Here is a 27984-nt window from a genome sequence, read left to right as displayed (position 1 = left end):
TATCTATCTATCTATCTATCTATCTATCTATCTATATATTTCTATCATCACAGGAAGTGAACATTTCTAAGTGTACTTAATAAGGATATGGTCTCTTTTTCTTGATTCCAGATTTATTTCTACTGGATCTGCAGGGAGACAGGTGCCTTTGCCTGGTTCAATGACCTACTGATTTCCCTGGAACAGGAGATGGAGGAATTAGGCAAAGTGGGTTTTCTAAACTACCGGCTCTTCCTCACTGGATGGGACAACAACATTGTGAGTACAAACAACACTCTAATTCCCATGTTAAATATAGAATGAATGTCAGATAAAAGTGCATGATGATTAGAAACACTTGTTTCTTATGATTTCTACCTTCCCTCACCCTCATACCCAGTTGAAAATTGGCTGAAGGAAGTAGCAGCTACAAAGACTTGCTTTTCCTAACTTCGTATTTTTCTGACTTCAGGCTGGTCATGCAGCATTAAACTTTGACAAGGCTACTGACATTCTGACAGGTCTGAAACAGAAAACCTCCTTTGGGAGACCAAAGTGGAAGAATGAATTTTCTACCATAGCTACTGCCCACCCCAAGTAAGTTACCCTCCTCCAGTTAGTTGAGTTTGCAGAGTTAGAGTTAGGAAAAGTATTACAGCATTTGAACATTCTTAGGAGAAGATCTCTGAGGCAGAAACTGTTTGTGCCATTCTTAGATTCTTGCTACAAAACAGGAAATCTCATCTGAGTTTTAGCAAATAAGAACTGAGATTGGAATTGGTGAGATGACATTTGCTGCTCCAGTGAGCCTCAATTCAAACAGTGAGGCAAAGGCTCATTTCTGATCTACAGCACCAAACAAAACAGAGAACTGGAACAAGTCAAGTGTACTTTTGGGGAGGTCTTGGTGACCTCCACATAAATTAATGAGGATTGGAGTGTATTATCTAGTTCACTGATTAACTGCCCTCAGTTTTACTGGAGGATTTTTGAGGCACTTTTTAGAGCACAGAGGAAAACCTGGAGCTATGAGTCCAGCCATGTCAAGATTAAGCAGGCAAAATTGATCATGGTAGATAAAGTCCTTCAGCAATTTGGCAGGTAAAGATCAATTCAATTCCACAAACTTTATTGGTTACATTCTTTAAGCTCAGCACTCAGCATTGGAGGTTGAAAGAGAAATAGGCCATGCTTCTCGCCCTAAAGAAGCATATATTTGAATAAGAGGCGCACACAATCAGTTCAGAGTAGAATGATGTGCTCCATGAAACAGGTGCCTGGACATTAAAGCCTTTTTGAAGGCAGTGGTAAGAGCCGTTAACGACTGGGATTTGCATGATCCTGGGTTCTAATGCTGGTATTCAAACTTTCCCATTCCAGGACCTCTAGCCAGAAAACCTTTTGATATTCAGATTCCTCATTTATAAAGTGGAGGTTACATTAGTAAATAAATGCTTGGCTTACTCACTTGCAGGGTTGTTGTCAAGATTAAGTGAGGCAATATAGGAAAAATGCCCTGTAAATAGTAAAGCAGTATATAAGCAAAGAGATTCTGCTAATTATCATGTTGAATTGAACATAGTAAAAATTCAGAGTACATGAAATTACCTAGGAGAGAGAAGAGGGGAGAGGAGAGAGGAGAGAGAATGAAAAATAGGGAGAGATGAAGAGGGTGGGAGAGAGAGAGAGAGACAGAGAGAGATTGATTAAGAGAATGCCTAAGGAATGCCTAGAGTATACAGGAAAGGAGAAAGGTAAACCAGGGAAGAAAGTAGCAGAAAAGTAATATACTGTCATAGAAGCCAAGAAACAGTACAGAAATATAGCCAATGGCTTTGGAGAAGTGGCAAGGTTAGGAAATGCCCATTTAGTTTAAGGACAATCTGAGCATTTTTATAGATAGAACAAGAGCCAGTAGATGGGAATAAATATACAAAAGAGGGGTGAAGATTAAGATGGCCATAGTAAGATAGTACCATGTGTTGGTGAGGAAATAGAGAATTTAGACTCCTACCATATTGTTTGTGGGAATGTGAAACAATGCATTTGAGAATTCTTTGGCAGTTCCTCAAAGTGTTAAACATAGTTTCCATATGACTCAGTAATTCCACTCCTTGGTATATACCAATGAAAACATATACACACAGAAATTTACACATGAATGCATATAGCAGCATTATTCATAATAGCCCCAAAGTGAAAAAAGAGTCCATTGACAGATATGGTATATCTACTAATGGAATATTATTCACCTATAAAAAGTACGGACATGTACTACAACATGGATGAAACTTGAAGACATTATGCTGAGTGAAAGACACCAGACACAGAAGGCCATTTAGTGTACGGTTGCATTTATTGGAAATGTTCAGAATTAGGTAAATCTATATGGAGAGAAAGCAGATCAGTGATTATCTACAGTAGTGGGTATGGCTGGGAGGAAATGGAGAGTGACCACTAATGTGCATGGGGTTTATTTTTGGGATGAAAATGTTTTGGAAACAACTATGATGGTTGCATAACTTTGTGGCTCTAATAAGCACTAAATGTACACTTCCAAAGGGTGAATTTTATGGTTGTGAATTGTATCATAATTAAAAAAAGAGTAGAGGAGGAAAGAGAGGGGCAACAGTCAGAGCATAATTGGAAAGATTAGCTTTGGGGCTGAGGATTTAGCTCAACGGCACAGCGCCTGCCTGGAAAGCTCGAGGTCGTGAGTTCGATTCCTGGTACCAGAAAAAAAAAAAAAGAAAAAGAAAAAGATTAGCTTTGGCAAGAATGTCATCTCTTCTGCGTGAGAAACTTTGGGGTGGAGTTAAATTCACAGTGGAGGACTTTAATGACAGCTAATACTTGCTATGTGCCAGGCATTTTTCTAATTGTTTTATGTATTTTAATTCTCAAAAACCCTATGAGGTAGGTACTATTATCATGCCTTTTACAGACGGGAGAGCTGACACACAGAGAGAACGTGCTTAAAGGCACGAAGGTTGTATAAAAGTCAGAGCTCAGATGTGAACCCAGATTGGCTCCAATGCCTAACATTTATCACTGTATTGCATGGGATTTCTGTGTATACTTCCTCAATAAAATGGGTAAGGCTGAGTGCTGAGAGTGACAAGCGCTGAGAGCATATGCAGGACTTATAAACAGAAAAGGTTAAAAAAACAAAAACACTACCATGAAGAGCATGAGTGGGAGTCAACGAGTGGAATTTTGTCCAGTGTTGGGAGTAGCAGAGGCCTAGCAGAAGCCATTTCTCCATTCTTACCAACATCAACAGCTTTTCCTGCTTTCTCCCCCTATTGTTCTCTTGCCACAGGTCTGGGGTGGGGGTTTTCTTATGTGGACCTCAGAGTTTGGCAAAGGACCTGCGCAAATGCTGTCACCGATATTCCAGTCTGGATCCTAGGAAGGTTCAATTCTACTTCAACAAAGAAAACTTCTGAACTACAGGAAAAAATACAGCAGTGTGTTTTGTTTCTGCTTTGTATCTTCACCAGCTTCCTTGTCTCATCAGGTTTGGGCAGTGGACTCTCCAACATTATTTTTAAAACTTGGCGTTCAACTTCATTATACTTGAGCTTCACCAACCTAGGAACTGAGGAGGTCATTATAATTACAAAGTCCATGGATCCTTTCTTGGGAAAATAATCCAAAATTCATGTGGAAAGCTATGACTGCAGCAAAACTTGACAGCAGAGCTTCAGAGGTTGACAGTTACACAAATGAACCATAGTCAACTTTGTTGACTCCAATTTCTAGAATCTGCTTCATAATCTTCCCTCCCTCCTTCCCTCACAGAAGATGTCTAAGTAGCATGACTTTTAAAATAAAAATTTATTGAGTTGGTGACAAAACATAACCATAAATAATAAACAGTGAACATAAAATTACCAAGAACCCTCTTCTCCATACAATACGAACGGGGTACATTCTGTAACTTTAACCAATTTATGCTTTACTTTAGTCAAAAAATGAGATTTTCTTTGCTTAAGGAATAAATCTTTTGTCCCTTTTCCCTGGGCTTTCCATTGAGAAAGGAAATATTAAAATATGCCCATTGTAATTAAAATTGTATTATAATAAAAAGCTAGTCATGTATTATTCTGTTGGAAATAACTGGAAAACTTGATCTCCAAATGGGATAACTTACTGAGCCAGCAGCAGCTCTTTACCACCGTTTTCATTAAGGGGTTTTATTAATGTCGTGTGAAAAATAATTAACAATTTTGATAGATGTTTTTGGTTTCTACCTACCTATTCTTTTTTAATTTTTTTTTTCCAGTACCAGGAATCGAACTCATGACCATGCACTTGCCAGGCAGGTGCTGTGCGACTGAGCTAAATCCCCAGCCCCCTACCTATCCTCTAAGGAGTCATCCATCTAATTACATAAGGAAAATGCCTTTCTTTGTTCTATCCATGTTTATTTCTCCCATCTATCCAACTTCGTATATTATGTCCGCCCTAGCTCTAGGATGCCAGTAATCACAGTGAACCACTTGGAGAAAAGAAGCCCCCGGCTCTCAAAAGAGGAGAAAACCCCCCCACACTCCATTGTGCTCAAAGACAGTTCAATTCATTATCTATTCATAAGGATGCTTGTCCTGGATTAGCATGACAGCACCTATATTTCTACCATTAAGTGATCAAGAATGAGCAAGTTGTTCTAATTATCTAGGGACCTTCACAGCTTGAAGGATTAATTACATTGTATTTTTTCAGTCACTGAAACACAATCCATGTAGGATATGAACACGTGGCAGCTGTGTCAGTACACCAGTAAAAAAATACTGGTGAGTGTTTTGGGGTGCCACTGCTATTGCCATTTTGTTCACCCACATTTCAGCTACCTAAATTAAGCTTAATAAGGCTTTGGGAAAATACACAATGGAAGCTTGAAGATATAGTTGGTTCCTATTAGATAACTGATTACTAAATAATTTCATCTTCATTGATCTAGTTTTGTAACCTGAGGTCTTTGAGACCTATGACATTTTAACAAGAAATGCTTCCTTCTTTATCTCAATGTTGAAATATATTGACACTTTATGATGGCTGCCAAAATCAAGAGATGAAGGACTGAATAGTAGGCAGAAAAACATAATAAAAAGAAACCCTATGCATAATTAAAATCCAAGGTGAATTAGGGATGAAGATACCCAGAACACTCCTTAGCTAACTTGACCTTTTCTCGCTAGGTTGTCGTATGCAATATCCAACAAATTTTCATTGTAATGTTCACACAGATTAGAAAATCCTCAATTTTAGTAATTCTCATGAAGTTGATTATCTATGCACTATTTTGCCTGACATGTAAGCAATACGCTATTACATTCTTTAAGCCTATGTCAGGCTTTTAAGTCACCTGACCATAATCTGAACCCACAGGATGAGATTCTGAGAATATAAATAGGCTCAAAAGTAGTTCTAGTAGAATTTTACTAATTATTAAGGCAACTCTTAACCTCTAGAGGTCCGCCTGATGGACAGAAAACATGTTCCTCCTTAATGCCACCATGAGAGAATACTAGGCCAGGAGACCCACAGGTATGAATGAGTTAGTGGCACTAATTATGTTTAAAACTACCTCCAAGTAAGCGGGCGGGGCAGACCTACAGGGCAGCCTGACTGCTTGTGATCTACATTTGATCCTCTTATAATAACTGAGAAGAATGTAAAGAGTTTTAGGGTTTTCTATGTTTTAAGTTCCAAGAATAAATTTGCTTATAGGGTAGAGAGCTATGTAGAGCTATAGGTTAGTGACTTTTTGGAGGATAGGATGAAATGTATTTTGTTCCTTTGATTTCTGTTCAGTTTTTCATTCGACTTCAACGTGAAAAACTAGTGGCTTTTGAAAGTTGACCTCTTAGACTGAGGAGTTTTAGAACAGACAAGTAAAATGTCAATTTTCGCTTGTGTTGCTGACACACACTCAAATCAGTGCCAACAATCTGTCTTAACTCTGAACTATATGTGGTCAGACCTGATATTGACCAAAAAAAATGCAATTTGCTATTTGGATTTTTCTAAATTAAACACAATGCTGTGGTAGGTGCTTTGTTTTGTTGGCTTTTTGACCATTTTATAGCTCCAAGCACATCCTAATCTCTCCCACAAGACTCAGCTGTTCTAGAAAGTTTCCAAAGGATAAAGCCTTATAATTCTTGCTGAAAGCAAACTAAACAAAGACCAAGTTCCAGCAAACATTGCTACGGAGAAGTTCTCCAATTATCATGAAGAGCCATAAGTGGTTAAGCTACAGTAAACACAGTGCAACGGCAATATAACATTAAAGTCCAATGCTGCAGCAAGGGTAGAAAATACACTGAAGGTTTCATTCTTGGAGCTCAGCTTTTTAAAAGCAAAAAGGTCATGTAGATTAATTTGCAGTGTACTAAAATTGTGTTCAAAGTTTATTTGAAGTCACAGAAAATATACAAACTAAAACAATAAGAGGAGCTGATTTTGTTCTGAGGGAAGGTGATGGGAGTCCTCCACCTGGCACCAATCTGAGTCATTCAAGGGTTAGGCTGCAGAATTCACCTACTTTCAACATTTCAACAATGTTATGGAATTAACTTCCAGAATTGTTGCCAGGTATTTTTGAAAACCTGTAAGAAAAAGTGGGGAAAAAGCTATTAGAAGTAGAGACAAATTCTCTTCCCCAAACATCAGGAAAAAGACAAAAAGGCCAGGCAAGGAGGATATGCATAAGATCAAACTGCTGGGACAGACTTTCTAGATGTTTGTCTCCTGCCTGCCCAAAGCAATCATCCTTTGTAACAGAGTTTCTCAAGCACAGCTACACTGACATTTTGAGTTGGAGCACTCCGTGATATGGGTGGGGAGGTGAATATCCTGCACCTTCTACATGTTCAGGAAGATCGCTGATCTGTGCGCACTGAAGTTCAGTGCCATACTATATTCCTAGAGCTCTGACAGCCAAACATGTCTCTAGACAGGGCCAAATGTCCCTTATGGAGCAAAACTGATCCTGGCTGAGAAACACTTATTTCTAACGGTAATCATAAAGAATCCTGTCAGTGATGGCAGAGAGGGACCAGCCACAGTAAGTACAAATACCAGCAGACATAGTAAAATCTTGCCCACATAAAATTGCAGTTGTAGTCTCACACACAGGCATAAATTAGTGTAGGTTTTAAAAAGTGGTCAAAACTGAGTAAGGTTTATCGTCTAGTTCACAGTAACGTACCAATGTCAATTTCTTGGTTTTATACTACATAGCAAAAAGATGTTCTTGTTGGGGGAAGCTGGTTGAAGGGGACATGAGGCTCTGTACTATTTTTCAACTTCCTGTGAATCTATGATTATTTTAAAAGGTAAAAAACAGACAAAACCCTGCCCTCTGGTTAATGTGCACGGCTTTAAATCAATTATCCCATCAGCAAGAAGAATGAAACAATTTTCAGAAATATTTCTGCCTGCACTATTTAAAAACAGTAATTTTCTCACATTACAGAGAATGCCTGCTCTGGCATAAGGAAATTCCTTTGAATATAATACACAGTCCATGTTTTTACTGATGAAATAGAGTATTGGGGGAATCTGGACAAAAAGTCAAAGTGCTGGTCATATCAAAAGTTTAGATCACAGCCATCCATCTATGATATCTTCCGATCACAGTTCGGTCAATTAAAGTCTAAAAACAGATATGATACATATTTGCAGTTCGGATGTTTTAAAGACATTACAAATATGGGTTAAATATGATATACTTAATAAAACTGCTAATTACTGGGAGTTCAGTATTATATGATACTATGTGGATGGAAATTGTAACACGGATAGAGTAAAAAGGATATTCAAAAGGAGATATTCCAATAGATATTGGGTCAATGTGAATTTTAAACTTTTTTGGAAAACAGAATTGTTTATGACATACAATGTTGAGGGAGTGAATACTTTGAAAGAAATAACAATATGTGTCAAGTTAAGTCACATGATTATTTATGAGGCAGTTTACCTGAATCTTTTTCACCTGACTGACGAGCAAGAAAAATAAGGGTGGCGGTGTACCGTAGTCCCCAAAATGTATAGAAACCGAGGGTGATGGTGGATATTTACTACTTTAAATGTGCTGTAATAGTTTCACATCCAAATAGTCATTAGAAAACAAGTACTAGCAACTGATGTATCTACACATTTTACTGAAATCTTTTGTACTTTTCCATTTTGATGAGGCAGTTTGGAATAAAACAATACAACTGATTCTGGAAGGATACAGGCTAAACTATGGGCTCTATTTGGGGAATGAGATCAAGGAAGCAGGGCTTTGTGTGTTTAATTTTCTACAGTGCAGTATCTGATTCATTTTGTTAAACTGATAGTGTATTATCTAGTCACTTGGAAAGGGTAAAAAAGAATATAAGCAATTCAACAACTGAACAAATGTTCTACTGCCTTACCCTACCATCAAGGTGCTGACTACCCAGGGTAAACAGCATCCAGTGCAGAAGACTGAGCGCTTCAGAGAGAACACTGTTTTTGGTTGAAAGTGCATACACCAATACACAAGGGGTTAGTCCTGCTCAGGTGGGACTAAGTCTGCTCACCTTTCAAGGTGCTCCAGTGGATTTCTGTATTTGTTCCTTTAAGATTAGGATACTCTGCCTTTGCTCAGGAGGCAGCATGGCAATCTGATCCGCAGTCAGTTGAAGGACCTGCATAATCAAAGCGGCCTGTGCAGAGGAAAAGAAGGTAGTAAGTTGATGGTAGCTAAAAAACAAAACAAAAAAAACAGTTCCAGCTTCTGTTCAAAAAGCTACTGTTCTGGGATATAAAGCAAAATGGAAAAGGAATGATACTTCACACAAAGAAAACAAAGAGCAGGCCAAAAAGGAAAAAAAAAAAAGTTCTGGTGAGAAAAAGGCATAATAAAAAGAATAAGTACAAATTAAAGTATCTAAGATTAGGCAATTCAAAACAGACACCTTTATCAAATCAAACTTCCTGCAGGCTAAGCTGTTATCTGTGAGCCCTGGGAATTCTTCAGTTTTTAGTACGGTTTTGACTCTTTCCTTTTCACAGGTGTTAGCCTTTCCATCAGACATGAGCTTCCCACAACGGCCACATATAAAAAAGATATGGGGAATCTACTATTGTTTCTAGGGATAAGGTAGAAAGGGGAGGAAGTAAGGGCGTTATATTTTCAGGTCAATCGGGTCTGCACAAAACAATCTGCTATTGCTAAATCAGTCTGAAATGTAAGATAAGCTGCCAGGTACAGCCACTTAAGAACTTTATAACCAGGTCCACAAATTTTCAGGCAATAAGATCATAAAAGAGTTCTAAGAGTAAACATCACCTCCAAAGGGACTTTGAAGACCCAGGATCGCCATATGGTAACTGTGAAAAGAGGAATCAAAAGGGCTGGACTTGTGAATGTGGAGGCAGTTTGTCAGTGTTGCTCACCTTCTCATGATCCTGTGGTGTGACTTGGTTTTGCCCAGGACTAAAACCACCAGGCTGGCTCCCCCCCTGCATGCCTGCTCCCTGCATGCCTGCTCCCTGCATGACTGGGACCTACGTACACAAAAAGAGAAAAGAGATTTTTCAGAGCTCCTGACATGTAGGTAACCTGAATACAGTAACAATGTGAAAAATTATGATCTCTATATGAATCTGAGCAAAAAAGCAAATCAATGAATCTGAAGATTTGTTTGTACTGTTAGTAATGACAAAAGGCAGGGTTTAGCCAGAGATCAAGCAGCAAATTAGACACAGCTGTTTTCAACAGCTTCAACATTTTCCACAAAAATCACATGGCGCAACTGGATACCATCAAACTAAACAACATGCAGCCAAATAAGCACAGGAAAAACTGAGAGCACCCTGCAATTAAGTGCTATGTGGAAACACAAATGAAAACCAACAGATTCTATAATATATGCTGGTCCGCTGGGGAAGCTACGTTCACAGAGCTGCTATCACTAGTACAATCAGGAACAGGTGGTTCATCCCTAAAGGCCTTCCCCCACAAATAAGGTAGAGATGATCATAATGTCAGGGTCAGAAAGGAAATGGGAAGGCCTTGCATGACAAAACTATTTACCCTATATTTGCGTTGTATAGTTTATCTTGGAAAATATAAAGCAGATGCTTTCTGCTCAATACAAAAAATATGACTGACCCGAGTAAAAGAATAAAGTGCAATATCATTCTTATGGAAATTTAGATATTAAACTGATAAGAACAGATACTACACTTGATCTTTGCCAAAAGGTCGAGAAGCTCTTATGGAAATTTAGGCTCTTCAGTGAGTACAACCCTTTGGAAGACAAGTTGTGTTTAATAAGAAAAGACCTTGAGAACCTAGCATAACAGTTAGATGCACCCTTACACCAGACTTATGTTTGCAGTCGGGTATTCACGCAGAGACTAGGTACTCTTGTTAAACACAACTTGTTAACAAACTGGATATGTGCTTCCCCAGAAGATCAGAAGAAGCAAAACTAAAATACAGATAAACAGTTAGGAGCAGATATTATGGCAGTAATGTAAAAAGCCTGGTGTCAGCCTGACAGTAAAGGACACCAGAAATCATGCCAGAGGCAACTATGCTCCTATATTGCAGCATATACAATAATGGATCTACTTAATGAAGACCTTGAGTAATCAAAAATGATTACCCTGTTTATATCCTGTTTAAGAATGGAAGCATAAAATATATCTTCTAAATAATTTTTTGTTAAAAGTTTTAAAATCTGGTAAATAGTTCTGTTATCTGAAAGATTTCACTTATATGCATTAACTCATTTCCTAAACAATGGGTAGATGAAGCATTAGAACAGCTTTGTGCAGACTGCAGATTATCACCATTTTGTTCTTTATCAATACTAAATCTGGAGACCTGTCTGAACCTTAATGATCTGTTATGGATCTGAAACATCTCTGAACTTAATCTATTTGAAACTTACTTATTAATTCTAACTTTACGTACTGTCATGTGAAATAACCACTCACTAATGGCTATTCTAAGTTTCCAGGAACATCTGTTCCAGGCAGGTAAGTACAATCAAGAGTGACTACACATTTTGGTTTGTCTAAGACAATCCCAGTTTACGCTTTTGCCTCAGAGTAAATTACTAACACCATTCTATTTCACTTTCTTTTTTTTGAGACAAGGTCTCACTATGCAGTTCAGGCTGGCCTTGAACTTGCAACGATCCTCCTGCCTCAGCCTCCCGAGTGCTGGGATTACAGGTGTGCACCACCATGCCTGGCTTCACTTTCAAATATGTCCTTCTAGCCAGGTGTGGTGGCACATGCCTATAACCTTAGCACTTGGGAGGCTGAGGCAGGAGAACTGCCATGAGTTCCAGGCCAGCTTGGGCTACACAGTGAGTCTAAAGCCAGCCTGAATTAAGAGACCCTGCTACAAACAATAAAAGCCCTCCTGTGGATAACAAATTACATAATCACTCTAGTAGTAATAAATGTTATTCATAAGTTTCTAACTGGATGGACTGTAAATTTTCAAAATCTTATTTCAAATGATGAAATATGGACACATTGTTATGTAAAAAGACTAAGTGTAGAACAGTGAAAGAGGGAAAAATAAAAATATATCACAAGTGAGAGAGGTATAGGAGAGGAGCTGAGGTTTTTCACATATACTTTTTATAGATTAGTGTGTATTATATGTATTTCTAAGTGAACATACTAAATTTAAAATATTTAAAAAGGTCTGAAGATGAAATTGTTATTTTCCTTAGAGCTAATTGGCTTAATAGATTATTAATAAAAACTACGTTGGGTAGATGTAGCCCAGTGGTAGAGTGCTTGCCTAGTATGTATGAGACCCGAGGTTCAATCCTCGGAGCTCCAAAAAACCAAAAACAAAACCAAAATCCCTACTCTTACAGAGTAACGAGTTAAGGTACTACTCAGAAATGGTCTTCTAAGTATTATTTTCAATGTCTTTCTCTACAGAATTCTGTAAGTACATTATGGAGTTATTTGTTGTGTCTCTCTCCAGCTAATATGTAAACTCCACAGGGGCAGGGACTTTGTTGTTCCCAATGCTATATCCGCAATATCTAGATCTATATCTGGCACATAGTGGGCACTCAGTAGATAATTCCTAATGGATGCATAAAAAAATTATTTTGAGGTTATTGAACATAGAGGGCATAATAAAAATGAAGGCCCACAAGCACATTGTTTTTTAATACCAGAACTTGACAAACAGCCTGCACATTCCAGGAAAAAAATATATGTTAATTTCAAAGTAAGAGGGAACAGGTAGACACCCACACATATCCACGCACACAAATGTGCAGATATTAGGACAGTGTAGCATGGCGGAAAAAACACTGGGCTCTGTTCCTTGCTCTGCCACTTTTTAGTTATGTCAATTTGGTCAAGTCACCTGAGTTTCTAGGCCTCAGCTTCCAAACCTATAAAATTAGGGGACTAGTTGACTGAGATGTGATCAACATGTTCCATTTCAGCTCTAACATTCTCTCTCTTCCTCTCTCTCTCCTGTTGCACACACACAAAAGGAAGAAGACACACAAACACATCGAAGAAGGAAGAGAGAAGTATGCAGAGGAAGGAGGAAAAAGGAAGGTGGCGGTACTAGAGGGAAACGAAAGTATCACATATAAAAACTGAAGGAAGATACCACCTCCTCACAATCAAATGCGATAAAGGAAGAGATGGCAACCACAGAGTAGATATACACAACAGAGGGAAATGAAGAGAGAAGAGACAGACCAGTTGTATATATTTCATTGTTTACAACTTCAGTTGTTCATTATTTTAGTATTTACTCAGGTTTTGTGATGACAACAGATTAACACCCGTTTATGCAAAGCTAAGATTACCTAAGTGACCACCGCTCGTCAGATATTCTAAGCCAGTGGTTCTTTGAGTTGCACATACAAAACGGTTTGAGAGAAGTTTTTCAAATCACCCATGCCTGGATCTTGACGGAGCTGCTGAGAGTTAGGCTGAGATCCTGGCAAGTATATTTTGGAAGACATCTTGTAGGTGATGTTGGTTTGTACTCCCAGTGAAGAGTACCTCTGGCCTCTAAATTTTCAAGGGTCCTACTCTGGATGAAATAGTTATTGAAACTGTAGAGTAAGGTTGTTCTTTTGGATTACAATCCTGGTGGGCAGAAAAATCACCTCCCAAGGGACAGAAAAAGGGAGAACCTAGTGTGAGAAATAGTTCTAGTCAGAAGGCAGTAGTAATCAGGCTCAATAAGCATCCTAAATAGACCAAGACTTTACACACCTGTCTAGATCCCTGTGGGCCAACTGCCCCAATGTTAATTGGACTGGGGCCCTGGATTCCACTAGGTATAGGTCCTCTAGGGCCTGGCACTGGGCCCCTGGTATCCATGCCTCTGGCCTCCATCCCTCGGACTTCCATGGCACGGGCCTCCATGGCACGGGCCTCCATGGCGCGGGCCTCCATGGCACGAGCCTCCATGGCACGGGCATCCATTCCTCTGGCATCTAAACCTCTTGCCTCCATGGCTCGGGCCTCCATCCCTCGTGCATCTATTCCCCGTGGATCTCTTCCACCTGTAAAGTTGTAAGAAAACCCCATGAAGCTACTCACCTGTATTATAAGAGCTAACAATTCAAGAAAGACGGACATCTATTCTTCTAATCAGATCTCCGTTCAATTACGCATGACTCCTCCTTAGTTTCTCAGACTTGCAGGTAAACCTTGATGCTTACCAACCATATTTCCCTAGCAGTTCTTATTCCACACTAGAGATAAAGATAGCTGAAGTTTTTATTAACCCACAACTACAAATTAGCTTCATGACATGGTCTTCCCTTACCTCTACCATCCAAAGGTGGACCCCTTTGATCTAGCATGGGTCCTCTCGGCTCTGCCATTAGAGGTCTGGGTTCAGCTATTGGCGCTCCCCTCATCTCATGTGGGGGCGGTCCACGGCCTTCATGGCCAGGAACATGGTGCATGGGTGGACCCTGATGAGGTGGTCCCAGGTAACCTCTACAGGTGGAGAAAAATGTTATATTTAAAACGGAACCAACAACAACAATAAAGTATCAACTAGAAGATCAGTAAGTAAACATCTGACCAAGAAGTGACATAAACATTAGTCAATAAATGGACAGAAGTGAAGCTATAGTGGCATAAATCCACATAGTCTAGAATTTCCAATTGGGAGCACTCATAATTAGGGAGGAATTAACAGATAGTCACTAAATGTATAATGGGCACACAAACTTGTACTTACAGGTTCTAGATTCAAACGGAATGGGTCAAATCTAGGCTCTCTCAGTTATTACAGGATGCATGATTTGGGGCACATTACCATTCTTCTCCATGACTTGGCTTCTCCATTTGTCAAATGAGACTAATAATATCCACCTTCTAGGGCTGTGTGGATTTATTAATTGCTTGAAGGGCTGGGGATAGAACACAGGGCCTTGTGCGTGGCAGGCAAAACACTCTGCCACTGAGCTACATGCCCAATCTAGGTTGTATAGATCCAAATATGATGATCTAGGTAAAGTACTTGGAGCTAAGTCAGAGATACAATTTCCATTAATGTCAACTACTGTCAGTATTGCTATTACTAATATTACCACTACCATTAAGTTTCCTTTGTCCAGATATGTGTATTTCTCAAAATGTAGAAGTCCAGATTAGCTTAAAGTGATGAACTAAACTATATAGTTCTGCTTTATGAGAAGTGCTTAGTCTTGGACAGTGACCTTGAATATTTACCTTTGAAATAGGCAAACAGGTACAAGTGATGCAGAAAGACTTTGTTCTCAAAGCAAGGAAAAATCTTGATTTCTCAGTTTCATCTGTCAGTGCTTACCTAGGCTCTACCTCTCCAGTTACAGAGAGTAAAGTGCCTCCCCGTGGGTCATTCGGAGCATCTCCTAACAGACCTCGAGGAGTTGGGACATTGGCAGGCAAGGATCCCCGCTGCATAGCGGCTCTAGGGTCTTGCATCGGCACTGACAGGAAAACAAACAGGGAGTTACTGCTGTGAAGGACACATAAGGAAACAAGAAATGACTCTATATACCACTGACAACATAATTCAGACACCTTAGAGTGGGTGAAACCTCACCACAGCAGAATCCTCTTGCAGCTCAAGAACAGAAGCAGGGTGTAGGCAGAATCTGTGCCATGTCAGAGGTATGGATGGAATTTATAAAGAGCAAACTGGGGAGCAACCTGCCAAGGACTAGCACTGCGACCTGAAGAAACTTATGCTCCTGGTTTTCCATCTACTCAATCTTAGTTCAAGGACCAGAGGCACAAAAGAGGTAGGGTCTTGGCATATGTGAACACTGCCATGGCTCTGCAAGAACCCGCTGTCTCCTTACAGACTGCTATTCCATCCAAGCCTCCTGACACCAGTAGGGAGGGAGTACAGCCTCGGACAGATGCCCATATCATCCATGTTCTCTGCCCTGTGTGAAGAGGTCAATCTTAGGCTTGTGGCCTCAACAGGTAAAAACAAAAACAAAAAAAACCCAAAAAACCCCCAAAAGCACTACCCTTTTGGGTTCTGAACGTGAGGATGACTGCCAAGCAGCTCTCTTCCTCTCAACGTCCCACCCTGAACACCACAAGCAAAAGGAAACCCGCAGATACAATGGGTACCTTGAACTCGCTCAATTGATGCAGGCCCGGCGGGTCCCACTGGCGAGTGTTGTAGGGTTCCTAGGTGAGCATTAAGTTTAAAAGGAGAAAGAGTAGACACTTAAAATAGCTCTCTCTCTCTCTCTCTCTCTCTCACACACACACACACACACACACACACACACACAGAAACATATATGTATGGAGATTGGAGATTTATACGTTTAAGTTAAAATGCCAAGAGTTCATTAGCTTGTCTCTGGCTACAAAATCTTCCTAAGCTATAAAAGCTCCTCTGGGTATGTGAAATGGTGCCGCTTTGACCAGATAGCCTCCTAAAGGGAAACTGTGGGCCACTGGTTTATCTGGGCAGGAATAACCAGTGATTCTGAATCTTTCTCTCTGTTACTGATACATTTTCCCCTAAATCTCCCTAAAATACCATTATGAAAGAGAAGAAACAAAATACTGAAGAGTTGGCGTTGAACATAAAACATTCTCAGAAGCAAAACATGAAAGAAATTGCACTGAGTCTAGAATGGGAGATTTATTCTGAAGAGGCCATGAGACATGGGGCAGTACTATTTTTGTCATATTTTAAAGCACAAACCTTTCTGCTATTAAAAAAGTATTCAGAGGGTAAAGGCAGCAAATGAACTTTAGATGAACAAAGACAGTATCATTCTACACAAAAGCATCTTCCACAGCAAGTTACTGGTAATAAACAAACATGACAGCAGCAAAAAGTAACGAGATGACAAAGGCATCAACACTAAACAAAGGTGGTAGGAAAGCAAGAAGTATCTTCTTAAACTGTCTCCTTTCACCATTACGAATGCGCTAAAGACACAAGGATTCCAGAAAAAGTAAGAGAACCTGGGTACAAATAAAAAGATTCTTGCTTCTTATGTTGAGTACTGAAGGGAACCATAAAAGAATGCTCATCTCTTTTTGTCTCAAGAAGACAGCCTTGAAAATACTTTCAAAAAATGAGTCATTGCCCTTTAATTTTTTTTTAACCACACAAGTGAAGATAACTACAAATGGTAGGAAGCCGAGCTGTGGAAGTATGTATTAAATAACTAATGCTTGACTGACGGGCTGGTTAAAGTCCTAGTCCCTTCTCACCTCTGCAAAAACACACCTGGGGTCCGTACTACCTCCTGACCGAGGCGGGGTGGAAGCACACAACAGCACAGCATGGCGTGCTTAGAGAAAAGATGAGGTGTTTGGTCAGGAGTTTGTCCTGCTATCATCATCTAATGAGAAAGAAATTATTCTATCATTTCAACCACCAATCCCAGTGTACAAATCATTGGCCAGTATATATTTACTTAGCTTTTTAAATGAGTTTCACTCACAGGTCATATGCTAATAAGAAAAAACTTAAATTTCTCTACGCTTGTCCAAAGTAATCTTTTCCCATCACAAGGACCCAATATTTGAATAAGGGTAAAATACATTCAAGAATATTTTTTGGAAGTTAACATGTTTACAATAGGGCCATAACTCATGTATTGCTGCCAGGCGGCTTGAACCACTGGCGGTACATGCATGACTGCCCCATCGGGCAGTTTTTATCAACTTTATTAGTAAAAAGACTGATAAAAGTGATTAGATCCATTTATACCAGTAGTGGTGCAAGCCAGTGGGAACATGTTAATAGAGGCAATGTAGAGAAAAAAAGGGATATATTTTGCAGTTAGGCTTCTCAATCTTAGCTCTGCCATGTTCTTGTTGGAAAACAGTTACCAAGTCCAGTTCTTAATACTTAGATGTCAGTGTTTACTTACCTTATCCCTCTGAGTAACTTAAAATTCTGAACTTCCAACTCTTTCGCATGCAACTGAGGTGCTACCACCTACCTCACAAAGTTGTTTATGAACATTAGTGTTCTCCCTGTCTCCTCCTCAATTTTCAACTATTGCATTCCAGGAACACAGAGAAATAACCGAGACTTCACAGTGGCTGCTGCATTATATACAGCATTTGTCACAATACAACAGACATTTCTCAAGTAGGCTTATCAGATCTATGACTCCCCTCCCAGTGCGCTCTGGGGTTTAAATCTAGTCTTCTAACACCTATGCACATATTATATGCTCACTATTAAAATCCCTTACTAAGGCAACAGATAAATCCACAGAGGGAGACAGAACAGGTCAACAAGTCATTAGACTATTAAGAAACAAAGGGTCCATTTGTTTCATCAATTCTTGTAAAGCTTGGCTCTGAATCACTAGGGGAAAATTCACACTAGCACTGTACAACAGAAATTTCTGTGATGACAGAAATGCTCTATATCCGCCATGTCCAGTGTCCGCTAGCCACACATAGCTACCGAGCACTTATAGTGCTATGTGATGAAAGAACTGAGTTATAAATTTTACTTAATTCAATTCAACTTCAATTAACATTTAAATAGCCATTGATTGTTAGTGGCTGTCATATTAGGGAATGCAGGGATGGAAGATTTCCAAGTCCAGTACACATTAATCAGACATTAATATTTCTCTACCTTGTCCTCGTTCTATGGACACTGGTCCACTTCCTGGCATCCCAAGTTGAGACTGCATTCCTCCTGGAAGATAAAGGGCAGGAAAGAAAGACAAAAATCAGTACAGTGGAAAAGAAGATAGAATAGTGGCCAAGCTTACTTTATTCTGCCTTCACAGGAGAAAATCTACAAAAGCAGATGGTACCTATCACTCAACAATGCAGTTAAAACTAAGAGGGGGTCTCTTAGTATACTTCATCCTTCAGTGACGGAAGTCAGTTCGGGAGGAGTACTTCCTCTCAGTGACTATCAAAGCCATGGCAGAAAGCTGTTCTGAAATACAAGAAAACAATGCCACTTACCCACAGACCTCCTCTAACGAAAGGCAGTATATTTTATTCCCTGGGTGTTCTGTATATGTGTAGGTACTATTTCAGCTGTGACAGAGATTTGTGAGGGCAGAGCTAGCATTGAGAGAGAAGTTGCCAGGGACATGAAATGTCCTGAAATGTGTGAGACAGTCCTACAAAATCAAGAATTACCTCATGTCTTGCAAAACTTTCAAATGTCTTACTAAACATTCAATTGAAAACCTGCTTATAGTCACCTGAAATTAGAAACTCAGTCTATTTTACTTGTAAACACAATGGTTCTTTGCACTTTTTGTATTTTTCTTTTTGTAGTACTGGGGACTGAACTCTGGACCTTTGTACTGAGCTATATCCCCAACCCTTTTCAAAAATATTTATTTTATTTTGAGACAGGGTCTTGCGAGGTTCAACTGCCCAGGCTAGGCTTGAACTTGTAAACCTCCTGCCTTAGCCTTCTAGAGCTCTGGGATTACAGCAGATGATCATGATGACACCCAGCTGTTTGCACTGTGTGTGTGTGGGGGGGGGGGCAGAAAGAGAGAGAGAGCGAGCAAGTGCAAATATATTATGTATTTACCGAGTACTTGCCAGAAATGCAATTACAGGGTAAATTATGGTGTGCAATTTGTTTCAACAATTTTATTGTAAGTTTTCTCTATTTCAAAAAATCAAGTCTTTGGAATATCTGAGTTGCCGAAAGAATGCCTCTGCCCCATTTTTAGTTTTTACTTTGGTGGTATCAGTACAAACACGTGACACATGCTAACTGACAAACAGGAGAAACAGTATGAACACCTGACACATGCTGTTTTTTAATGCAACTGTGCCCAAACATTTACATATTAATGGTATATTATAAATGCATGTCCTTTTACCTCTCATTATATAGTTAGGGCATTATACTGACTTTTTGAAATGGTACATAGGTTATGTCATCTATGCATTTCCTTTTAGGATAGTAAAGTCATTGCAAAATATCTATTATGAAAAGGGACTAGGTTAAACAGGGTTTAGAACCACTTGTCTACCTTCGCCAGCTGGGGTATGATGACCTCTATACAAAGAGTACTTAGGCACCACAAGTCCATGTATGGTCCCTTCCACATAGCCATAGTTTTCTTCCCTCAAAGGAGAAATATAGACAGTGAGTGGGGAAAAAGAGAGGCTCACCTGTTTGCAGTTCATTAACATTTCCCTAAAATGGCAAATATATATCACATTCTGTTTCAAATAATAAGCCAAGAACCAAAGAGCTCTAGATTAAGAACCTAAAGAAATGTTTTAAGAATTTTATTATACGTTTTCTGAATTTCAAAAAAATCAAGTCCTTGGGGAAAGTGAGTTGCCAAAAGAATCCCGTGACCTGCCCTTAAAATAACTGACTCTGAACAAATGATTTGATAAAATGAATACATTCCTAGGCTTTCTCATCAGTAAAATAAATTGGTCTAAACGGTGGTTCTCAGAACGTGGTTCCCATACCAGCAATATCAGTAGCACCATGAAATCTGTTAGAACTGCCAATTCCCAAGTCCTCACTGCAGCAACCCGTGTTGTATAAGTCCCTTACATAAGCCTCTAACATAAAGGTTGAAAACCACTAGTATAAATAATTTCAAAGTTCCCTTCTAGCCATCTTTTTATTCTATTCATTTGATCCAAGCCAATCATTAAGACAATACAAAACTCAGGATATGAGTAAAAGGATAGCAGAAAACATTATGAGCGTAATTTCTTGTATCATGCATCATTATGTAACAGCATTTTTACTTGTATATGTTAGTCTCCCAGAAGTGGAATTTGTGGGACATCATGTATGTTCATTTTCAATGTTAGATCCCTTTCTTGAAAGGCTGAAGAACTTCACATTTCTATCAGCAATGTACAAGTACCACTTTCTCTATCAAGGTCATCTCTCTCTTTGATACTTACTAGCCTGATGGGTTTTCATGCATTCTCATTGTTAACTTGTAATCCCCCACCTGTAAATAAATGTGTTTATATTGGCCATTTGGTTCTGTTCTTCTATGACATTCTTGCGAATTTTCTTTGTCCACTTTTTTACTAGGTTGTTCTCCCTGTTCTCAGCAATTGTCAAAGAGCTTTGTACAGGGTAACCTAAAAAACTTCATAAAGTTTTAAATTTTAATAAATTCAGAGCCAGGTGTGGCTGCACACTCCTGTAACCCTAGCACTTATGTGAGGCTGAGGCAGGAGGATCACCTTGAGTTCAAGGCCAGTCTGGGATACATAACTGAGTTCAAGGACAGCTTGCATCACATAGTGAGACCCTGACTCAAAAAACCCAAAAATAATAATAATAAATTCAGAAGTATAAATGCTACAAACTCAAAAAATATCACTTAAAAGTATATTTAAATCTTACACTTTCATTCAACTTTTACCATGTTAATTTCCTCTTCTTGGTGTTTCTAGTTTGACTTTTCTAATTCCTTAAAACTAGTTTTTCTAATACAGGTATTTGAGAACATTCATTTTTCTTTAAGCACTGCCTTCCCTGTTTCCTACACTTTTTTTTGTGAAGTACATACACACTTTTTGTTTTCCTTTACATAATTTATAAATTTTTTATTTCCTTTTTAATTCAAAGATTAATTACAGTATGGCCCTCAATATTCCAAGTAAAGATTTTTCTCAGCTGACTTTTAATTATGTTTCTAATCTTACTGACTTATAATTTAAGAATGTGGTCTATAAAACCTCCACTTTTCTAATTTGTTAAAGTTTTATTTTATGGCTAAGTACGTGGTCTGTTTTGTTTTTCTAAACTGTTCTGTGGTCATCTGGAGTGAGGAGTACATTCTGCAGCCAAGATACAAAGGATCCTCTATATATTAAGTGGAACTTGTTGATTTTATTATTTAATCCTTCAATATGCATATTATTTTCTGTTCACTAGCACAATGCTACTCAAAGTGTGATCCATAGCTGGTGCTTATCTAGAACCCATGTTAACAGTTTATGACATAGTAAATACAGAAATGCAGTGCAGATATTTAGGAATTTCTGTAGCAATTGATGTTGGTTGGACAGAAGTATATGGTCAAGGCACTCAGCTCAGTAAACAGGCTACAGATCATTCTGAGTGTTAAGTCATGTAATGAGCCTCATAACATATTTGTCATGCACACTTGCATACTTGTCATGTGCAGTAGGACCACAGTAGAACTTGTGGTGGTATTTTAAGGTAAGCAAGGCACATGCAACTCAGAAATATATAAAATATAGAACCCATTTCTTTCACTGAAAGATAATAAAACTATAGCTGTACTAAGATAAAGTGAATAAATGAAAATTATGCATTTGCTAAAATTTCATTGAAAGTCTTCTATTCTTTTGTCAACAGCTCTGTAGACTGGTTTCTCTACAAAAGAGAAGAATTTAGATTTTAATTATCTTCTATGAGTAGTGGTGGTGTCAATCTAACCCAGGTTAAAAAAATTAACAAGTTTGCATAAAAAATATAAAGACTGATACTCCACCATGTGTTAATACAGGTATCTCATATGAGGAATTTATGACAATTGTTGAACAATGAAAACTTACAAGTGTAATAGCAACACTCTATTAACTGCCTACCTACATGCTTTCAATGAATGTGCAGCTATTAAATTTTCTTTTTGTTGGTTGGCTTGATTGTATTTATAGAAATGCAACTTTATCCATGTGTTTTGTGCCTGTAAGTTTAAACTTAATAATCTCTGCTTTTAACGGGAGAATTCAGTTCATGCACATTTAACAGAATAAAGACTATATTAGTTTTTATTCCTTCCACATTAGTCTATATTTATCACTTATTTTATATTGTCTTTTCTATTTTTCCTGGTTTGATTAGTTTCCATTCTTTCTATCACTTCCCTCTTTAATCTGAAGATTTACTGTATTTTGTGCTTACTACTTTCCTACCATCACAAGACATATAGAATTTGTATATAAGGGATAATCTATTTCCTCCACGTAGGATATACACTTTCTAGCTATATACTAATTTTACATCAAGATCCTATTATCACATAATTTGGTCGCACTGCAGTAGTTGCTAAGACAATACTTTATCAAAGTAACAAAATGGTGAAGTCTCTAAAAGAAACTTACCTCCAGGAGCTAAGGAACCAGGGCCAGGTCCTGTTACAGCAGCTGGTATCTGCCCTGGTGCTGGAACCGCACCTTGCATAGAAGCTTGCATCAGAGGAGGTGCGCCATTGACGTGCATTCCACCCTGACCAAGAGAAAAACTACAGTATAGACATGCCTCTGTGCAGACTCAGTATTGAGTCTAGGACCCAATGGTTGTCTTAAAATTGGCAGTCCCAAATAGTCTACCAAGCACCCTTTTTATACAGCATGTCTCGTGACATCAGATTTATCACATACTTTGAATTCCACAGGAGCAATTTGCAAAATATGCCACCTGTTTGGTTATGTGCATACAGTTAAGATGGAGCACATCCTAGTGTAGAGACTGAGAAATCTTATCTGTGGAGATTTTTTTTTTTTTTTTTTTGTTTTTTTCCGTTACCAGGAACCGAACTCATGACCTTGCGCTTGCCAGGCAGGCGCTTTTGCCGGTGAGCTAAATCCCCAGCCCCAAGAAATCTTATCTGTGACAGGTAGGATTCAGCACACATTCTTGACTTCACAACTGGGGCTTAGCAATAAGAGTTAAAGACAAAAAAGTGCCTTGAACTCAAGAAGACAAAGAGGAAAGCAGCTAGTAGCAAAATGTAGCAATAAAACATTTCTGAACACCACTAAAGATTATTAAGTTATTTGCCTTTTGTCTATCATATGTGTGGCAAACACTTTTTTTCCATTTTGTCATTTGTCTTTGGTATTTATTTTGCCTTCCCTCTGCCATATAGAAAATTTTCAGTTTTTAAATATACTAGCTGGGCATGGTTGCACATGCCTGCAATCCCAGCACTGAGGAGGCTGAGGCAGGAGGATCACTGAGAGTTTGACACCAGCCTGGGCCATACAGTGAGTTCAAGACCAGCCTGAACTACACAGCAAGATCCTGTCTCAAAAAAAAAAACCCTGTACAGGTATTAATATTTTTGGCTTTAGCATTCTGTGTCATAATTGGGCAGTGAGCTTTACTTTTCTCATTGGTGACAATGGAGCTAGTAAGAATGTTGACCTCACACATCTTTTGTGAGGATTAAATGAGATAATGCTATGGAATAATGGAGTGCCATGCATAAACAAAGTTAACTTATAGGAAAAGGGAATGCAGGAAGTTTTTCTTTGATTTAAAAACTTGGAATGGAATCTGTATTCATTCAGATGCCATGTGCTCTACAACCCAGAAATTGCTCTTATGCCTCAAAATGAAAATTATCATCTCTGGCTTCTGATCATTCTTCTTTCAATATAATTTCCTAAAAAGAAAATGACATGCTAAGACAGGTAAAAGAAAAGTTAAGGGATAAATCCCTACCAAAGGCTGGCCCTGAGGGGCTTGAGGATTCTGTTGGTTCACTGACACATTGGCTCCTGAGCCCGGCCCAGCACCGTGGACTGCTTGAGGATTACCTGTAATCAGCGTTGGGATATTTGTCTGGCGATGCAGTATTTTCTAAAAAGTAAAAACACAAACCAATGAGCAATCTGTTCAACAAGACAATCAGGTAGTTCCTATCCTGCTCGAAGTTTAGCCTACCATTTCCATAAAAGAAAGGGAAGCACTCACCAGGGCAATCTCTGGATCCACAATTCTCATCACTACCTGTGCTTGCAGCAAAGCATAAGCCAGCTGTGGGTTCTGAAGCAGCATGTTCCGTGCTTCCTGGGGACTATTCTGGACACAGAGCTGAGAAGAAAAGCAGATTTATCATCAGGTGCAATACTTACTACCTAAAAATTATGATTTAAAGACATTCTCATCTTAGAGATGTAATATTTCACAGGCTTTTAATCTCAGCTAAATTATTTAGGCTAAGTCTGTTTGTGTAGAAAAATATACTGTGCATACATAGAATACTGAAGGTACAATGAATGCTTATCTATAGACACGACTTCTTTTTGCATTCAAGGAACTAGATCCATTAATTCATAACTTATCAATAACTCCTTGAAAATCTGATGTGAACTGCTTTATTTATAAGCTAGAGCCTACTCTCACCTTCATTTGTTTCATCAGCTCAAACATCTGCTCTGGTGGAAGACTGGCAACTGCTTTGCTAATGGACTCGGGGGCATCCTCAGGACTGATGGTCTCTCCATAAGGTGACTCAATGACAGGGGCACCAGTGCCAAGGCCTGATCAGGAAGACAGTACAAGAAAGTTAGGCAGGCAAAATAAAAAGCTAAATCATTTCAAGTATTTCTTTTCTTTTTTTTTTGGTTTTTCTCCGGTACCGGGAACCGAACTCACGACCTTGCGCTTGCCAGGCAGGCACTTTTGCCGCTGAGCTAAATCCCCAGCCCCCAAGTATCTATTTTCTAAGGCTGCTTTTAAACACCAATTGATAATTTAAAATTCTCTGAATCTGAGAAATAAATCATCTGAAAATCTTGTTTCTGAGAAAAAAGATGAGAATGTATTTTCTGTCCTTTTTGTTTGTTTTTTTGAGACAGGGTCTCACTCTGCAGTCCAGGCTGGCCTTGAGCTCACTCTGCAGCCCAGGCTGGTCCGGAACTCGCAATGATCCCCCGTCTCAGCCTCCCAAGTGCTGGGATTACAGGCGTGCGCCACCACGCCCAGCCCACATTTTCTGTTCTTAGAGGAAAGCTGGCACTGTGGTCACACAGATGGACAATATTAACCTAAGTTAGAGAATCAAGCTGTTGACTTCTTTTGACAAGTCATTTCACAAGAAAACGGTTTACATAGACAAAGCTGTTAACTTTAAGACAGAACTGCTGGATCTACTGCCTCATGAAAAAAGCCATAAAAATGCCTTAGTACCCACACCAGCTACAGATCTGGCAATATGGTCACAGGACTGATTAATGACATAGCACTACTAATGGCTTGGTAGAACTGAATTCATCTAAGTGGAAATCAACTCCTCAGCACCCAAAAGATTTCTACTAAAGTCAATATTACCTTGTTCCTCAAAGATACTACTTCCCCAACTCAGGCGCCTCAGGCTGGCCAAGTGAAGAAGCTGTGTGTTATATTCTAAAACATATCATGAAATTTTTCATTGTTACATCTCTACTAACTCATAATGCATACAACTTGGGTGTATACTCACTCTTCAGCTCTTCTTTGTTCTTTTCACTGGCAGCATTGTCAACTCGAAGTGCTCTCCCACTGAATTCACGCCCATTCAGGTTCCGCATGGCACTAAGAGCTGTCTCTTGGTCTTGGTATTCACAGAAGCCATAACCCTTTGGTTTTCCTGTCTCTCTATCATATACCAATCTGGAGAGCAAAACCAACTATCAGGCACAAATACTATATACACGTACTATACAAAGTTTCTGCTAACACTGCCAGGCTCTAATTTGGCTCACTGTAATATAACTAACTTTATAACTCAGATGCCTCACTGAACTATTTTAAAAACATTTTTAATGAAAAAAAATCTTTTAGGTAAGAATGAATGTGAACTGCATATGTACATTATATCAATAAAGCAGTTAACAAAAATAAAATGCATGTGAGAAGTTATCATAAAAAAAACCCTTGCCATTATTGCTACAGGCCAAATTTGCAGCGATTTTTAAGAATCTCCCACCAAAAAGTAGAAGATCTCACCTGAAACTAACAACAGGTCCAACCTCAGAAAAGATGTCCTTCAACTGCTCTTCAGTAGCTTCATAAGGAATGTTACCCACTAAGGAATAGATAACATGTTACAATTCTGAGTTTGTAACCTAGAGCCTTAGTGAGAATGTATCTACTTACACACAGATCACATAGTATCTACTTATGTTACTGAATATGTAACAACTGGCTCAAAATGGTGTTCTCCAAAACCCACTTGGATTCTATGTGTCCAGATCTCTCAATAAGGGAAACAAACCACTGAGACAAAATCCCAAAGGGATTCATACTACTCTCAGAGTTCTGTTGGATCTGACAAGTATTAGCTTGTCCTTAATTTTGACTAACAGAAGTATGTAAGCATTGGTATTTACCTGGAGGCCTCCAAGTTTTATCAGTGACTACTAAAACTATTACAATTTTAAAAACAGGTCGTATATCCACATTTCTACACATACATACACTTATGGGAGAAAACGATGGGCATTGTGGAGGATGTTTAAAATTTATTGTTTTGTCATGTCTCTTTTGGAAGGATGCTTTTAAAACCACATTTTAAAAAACAATGTATTGTAGCCAAGAAAATTACTTAGAATAGTTTAAATCCTCTCTAAAATTCCTCTAAAGGGGTTTTGATCATTCTTTCTTTCATTCATTTATTTGCAATTCACCTAGACGTCAGGTATCCGCTATGACTATGGATAAACTAAAACGTTACAGGTAAAAAGCAAAGGATGTAAATCCTTATGAGAGGGCAGAAACTGGATACAGGGACCTAGACACTCAGGATATAATCTGCATTCTGGATGGGAGTAAGACGTACTGTACTACCGAACAGTAAGGCGCTGTTACCGTGCGCCCTTTCTTCCACAAAAATAATCGGAGATCGTGAAGGAGTAATGCATAGAAGATGAACACTCGTTTAACTCTCTTGGTACCGAGGAAAACCTCAGAGGCCTCAGGAAGAGAAGCATTTCTTTGCCCACGAGGTCGGCCGCCCCACAGGACAGGCAGGGAAAACGGCAAGCCCGACCCATCGCCAGCTTTCGTGGCGACTGCAGAGGTGGGAGGTGCAAGAGGGCGTTCCTCGACGCTCCCCTGCCTCTTTCTGTCCCTCCCTGTTGCTTGGTTCCACAGAATGCCTCTCACCGAATACAGAACGTAGGGAACGATCCACGGCAGGGTCTCTCACAGTCAATCCCGCCATTGCTCTCTCCAGCGGCTTCCGGCGGCCCGCGGCACACGGCCTCACTGCGCGCGATCGCGGCTCCGACCGCGCTTCCGCAGCGCGCGGCACCCGGAAGCGCGCCCCGTCCCGCCCCGCCGCGCGTCGTCGCGGCGGTCGCGCGTTTTGTGACTTGAAGGACTCACTCTTACCCCGAGGGCTTAACTCCGTTCTGCGTGGGATTCGGACGGGGCCAGGCTAACTTGAAGGCTACCTGCCTGCACAATTCCTTACTAATTTTCCTTTTAGGCTGACGCAAGTATTAGTTGGCCACAATAAAGATGGCGGCGACGGCTTTACCGTGGTAATAAAGAAGTCATTTGGTAACAGCTTGGGCACTTTCATTTTAGTCCCGCCCTATTGGGGGCGGGATGCGTGTGCCCGCCCCAGCAGCGTGTGCGCGCCCCAGGAGCGTGTGCGCGCCTCAGGAGCGTGTGCGCGCCCCAGCAGCGTGTGCCCGCCCCAGCAGCGTGTGCCGTATTTTGCTGAAGTTGCGGGTGTGCGAATTGAGATGAGCCAACTGTAACGGCAGACCGAAGAAGGTGAAGATACACTG

General features: G+C 39.5%; 2 protein-coding genes across 4 annotated transcripts in view; one reads left to right on the top strand and one right to left on the bottom strand.

Moving 5' to 3' along the window:
* Nox1 (NADPH oxidase 1) overlaps positions 1–3702 on the top strand; it is a 46218-nt gene extending 42516 nt beyond the window's left edge. Inside the window, exons 11-13 of the mRNA XM_013505850.1 lie at positions 112–258; positions 452–576; positions 3302–3702. Of these exons, the coding sequence (XP_013361304.1) occupies positions 112–258; positions 452–576; positions 3302–3428 (399 nt within the window). The 3' untranslated portion in view covers positions 3429–3702. The remainder of the gene's footprint in view (positions 1–111; positions 259–451; positions 577–3301) is intronic.
* Positions 3703–6385: 2683 nt separating this feature from the next.
* Cstf2 (cleavage stimulation factor, 3' pre-RNA, subunit 2, 64kDa) lies at positions 6386–27766 on the bottom strand. 3 transcript variants are annotated; one of them, XM_005406940.2, is made up of 15 exons: positions 27353–27766; positions 26195–26273; positions 25689–25858; positions 24611–24747; positions 24179–24298; positions 23927–24064; positions 22582–22705; positions 18116–18178; positions 15619–15678; positions 14822–14963; positions 13808–13983; positions 13249–13541; positions 9418–9528; positions 8559–8684; positions 6386–6596 (listed from the first exon to the last, which is right to left on the bottom strand). In XM_005406940.2, the coding sequence occupies exons 1-14, from the start codon at positions 27408–27410 to the stop codon at positions 8562–8564; spliced, it is 1794 nt and encodes a 597-aa protein (XP_005406997.1). In that variant the 5' UTR covers positions 27411–27766; the 3' UTR covers positions 6386–6596; positions 8559–8561. The 3 variants fall into 3 exon arrangements, with proteins under 3 accessions (XP_005406997.1, XP_005406998.1, XP_005406999.1); XM_005406941.2 differs by lacking the exon at positions 15619–15678 and having other exon boundaries at positions 27353–27765; XM_005406942.2 differs by lacking the exon at positions 26195–26273 and having other exon boundaries at positions 27353–27765.
* Between the last annotated feature and the right edge of the window lie 218 nt (positions 27767–27984).

This window comes from Chinchilla lanigera, unplaced genomic scaffold (genome assembly GCF_000276665.1).
Source record: "Chinchilla lanigera isolate Chin_1 unplaced genomic scaffold, ChiLan1.0 scaffold00102, whole genome shotgun sequence".
Taxonomy (NCBI): Eukaryota; Metazoa; Chordata; class Mammalia; order Rodentia; family Chinchillidae; genus Chinchilla; species Chinchilla lanigera.
The sequence above is the reverse complement of the archived record's forward strand: the minus strand, read 5'-3'. Positions and strand labels throughout refer to the sequence as shown.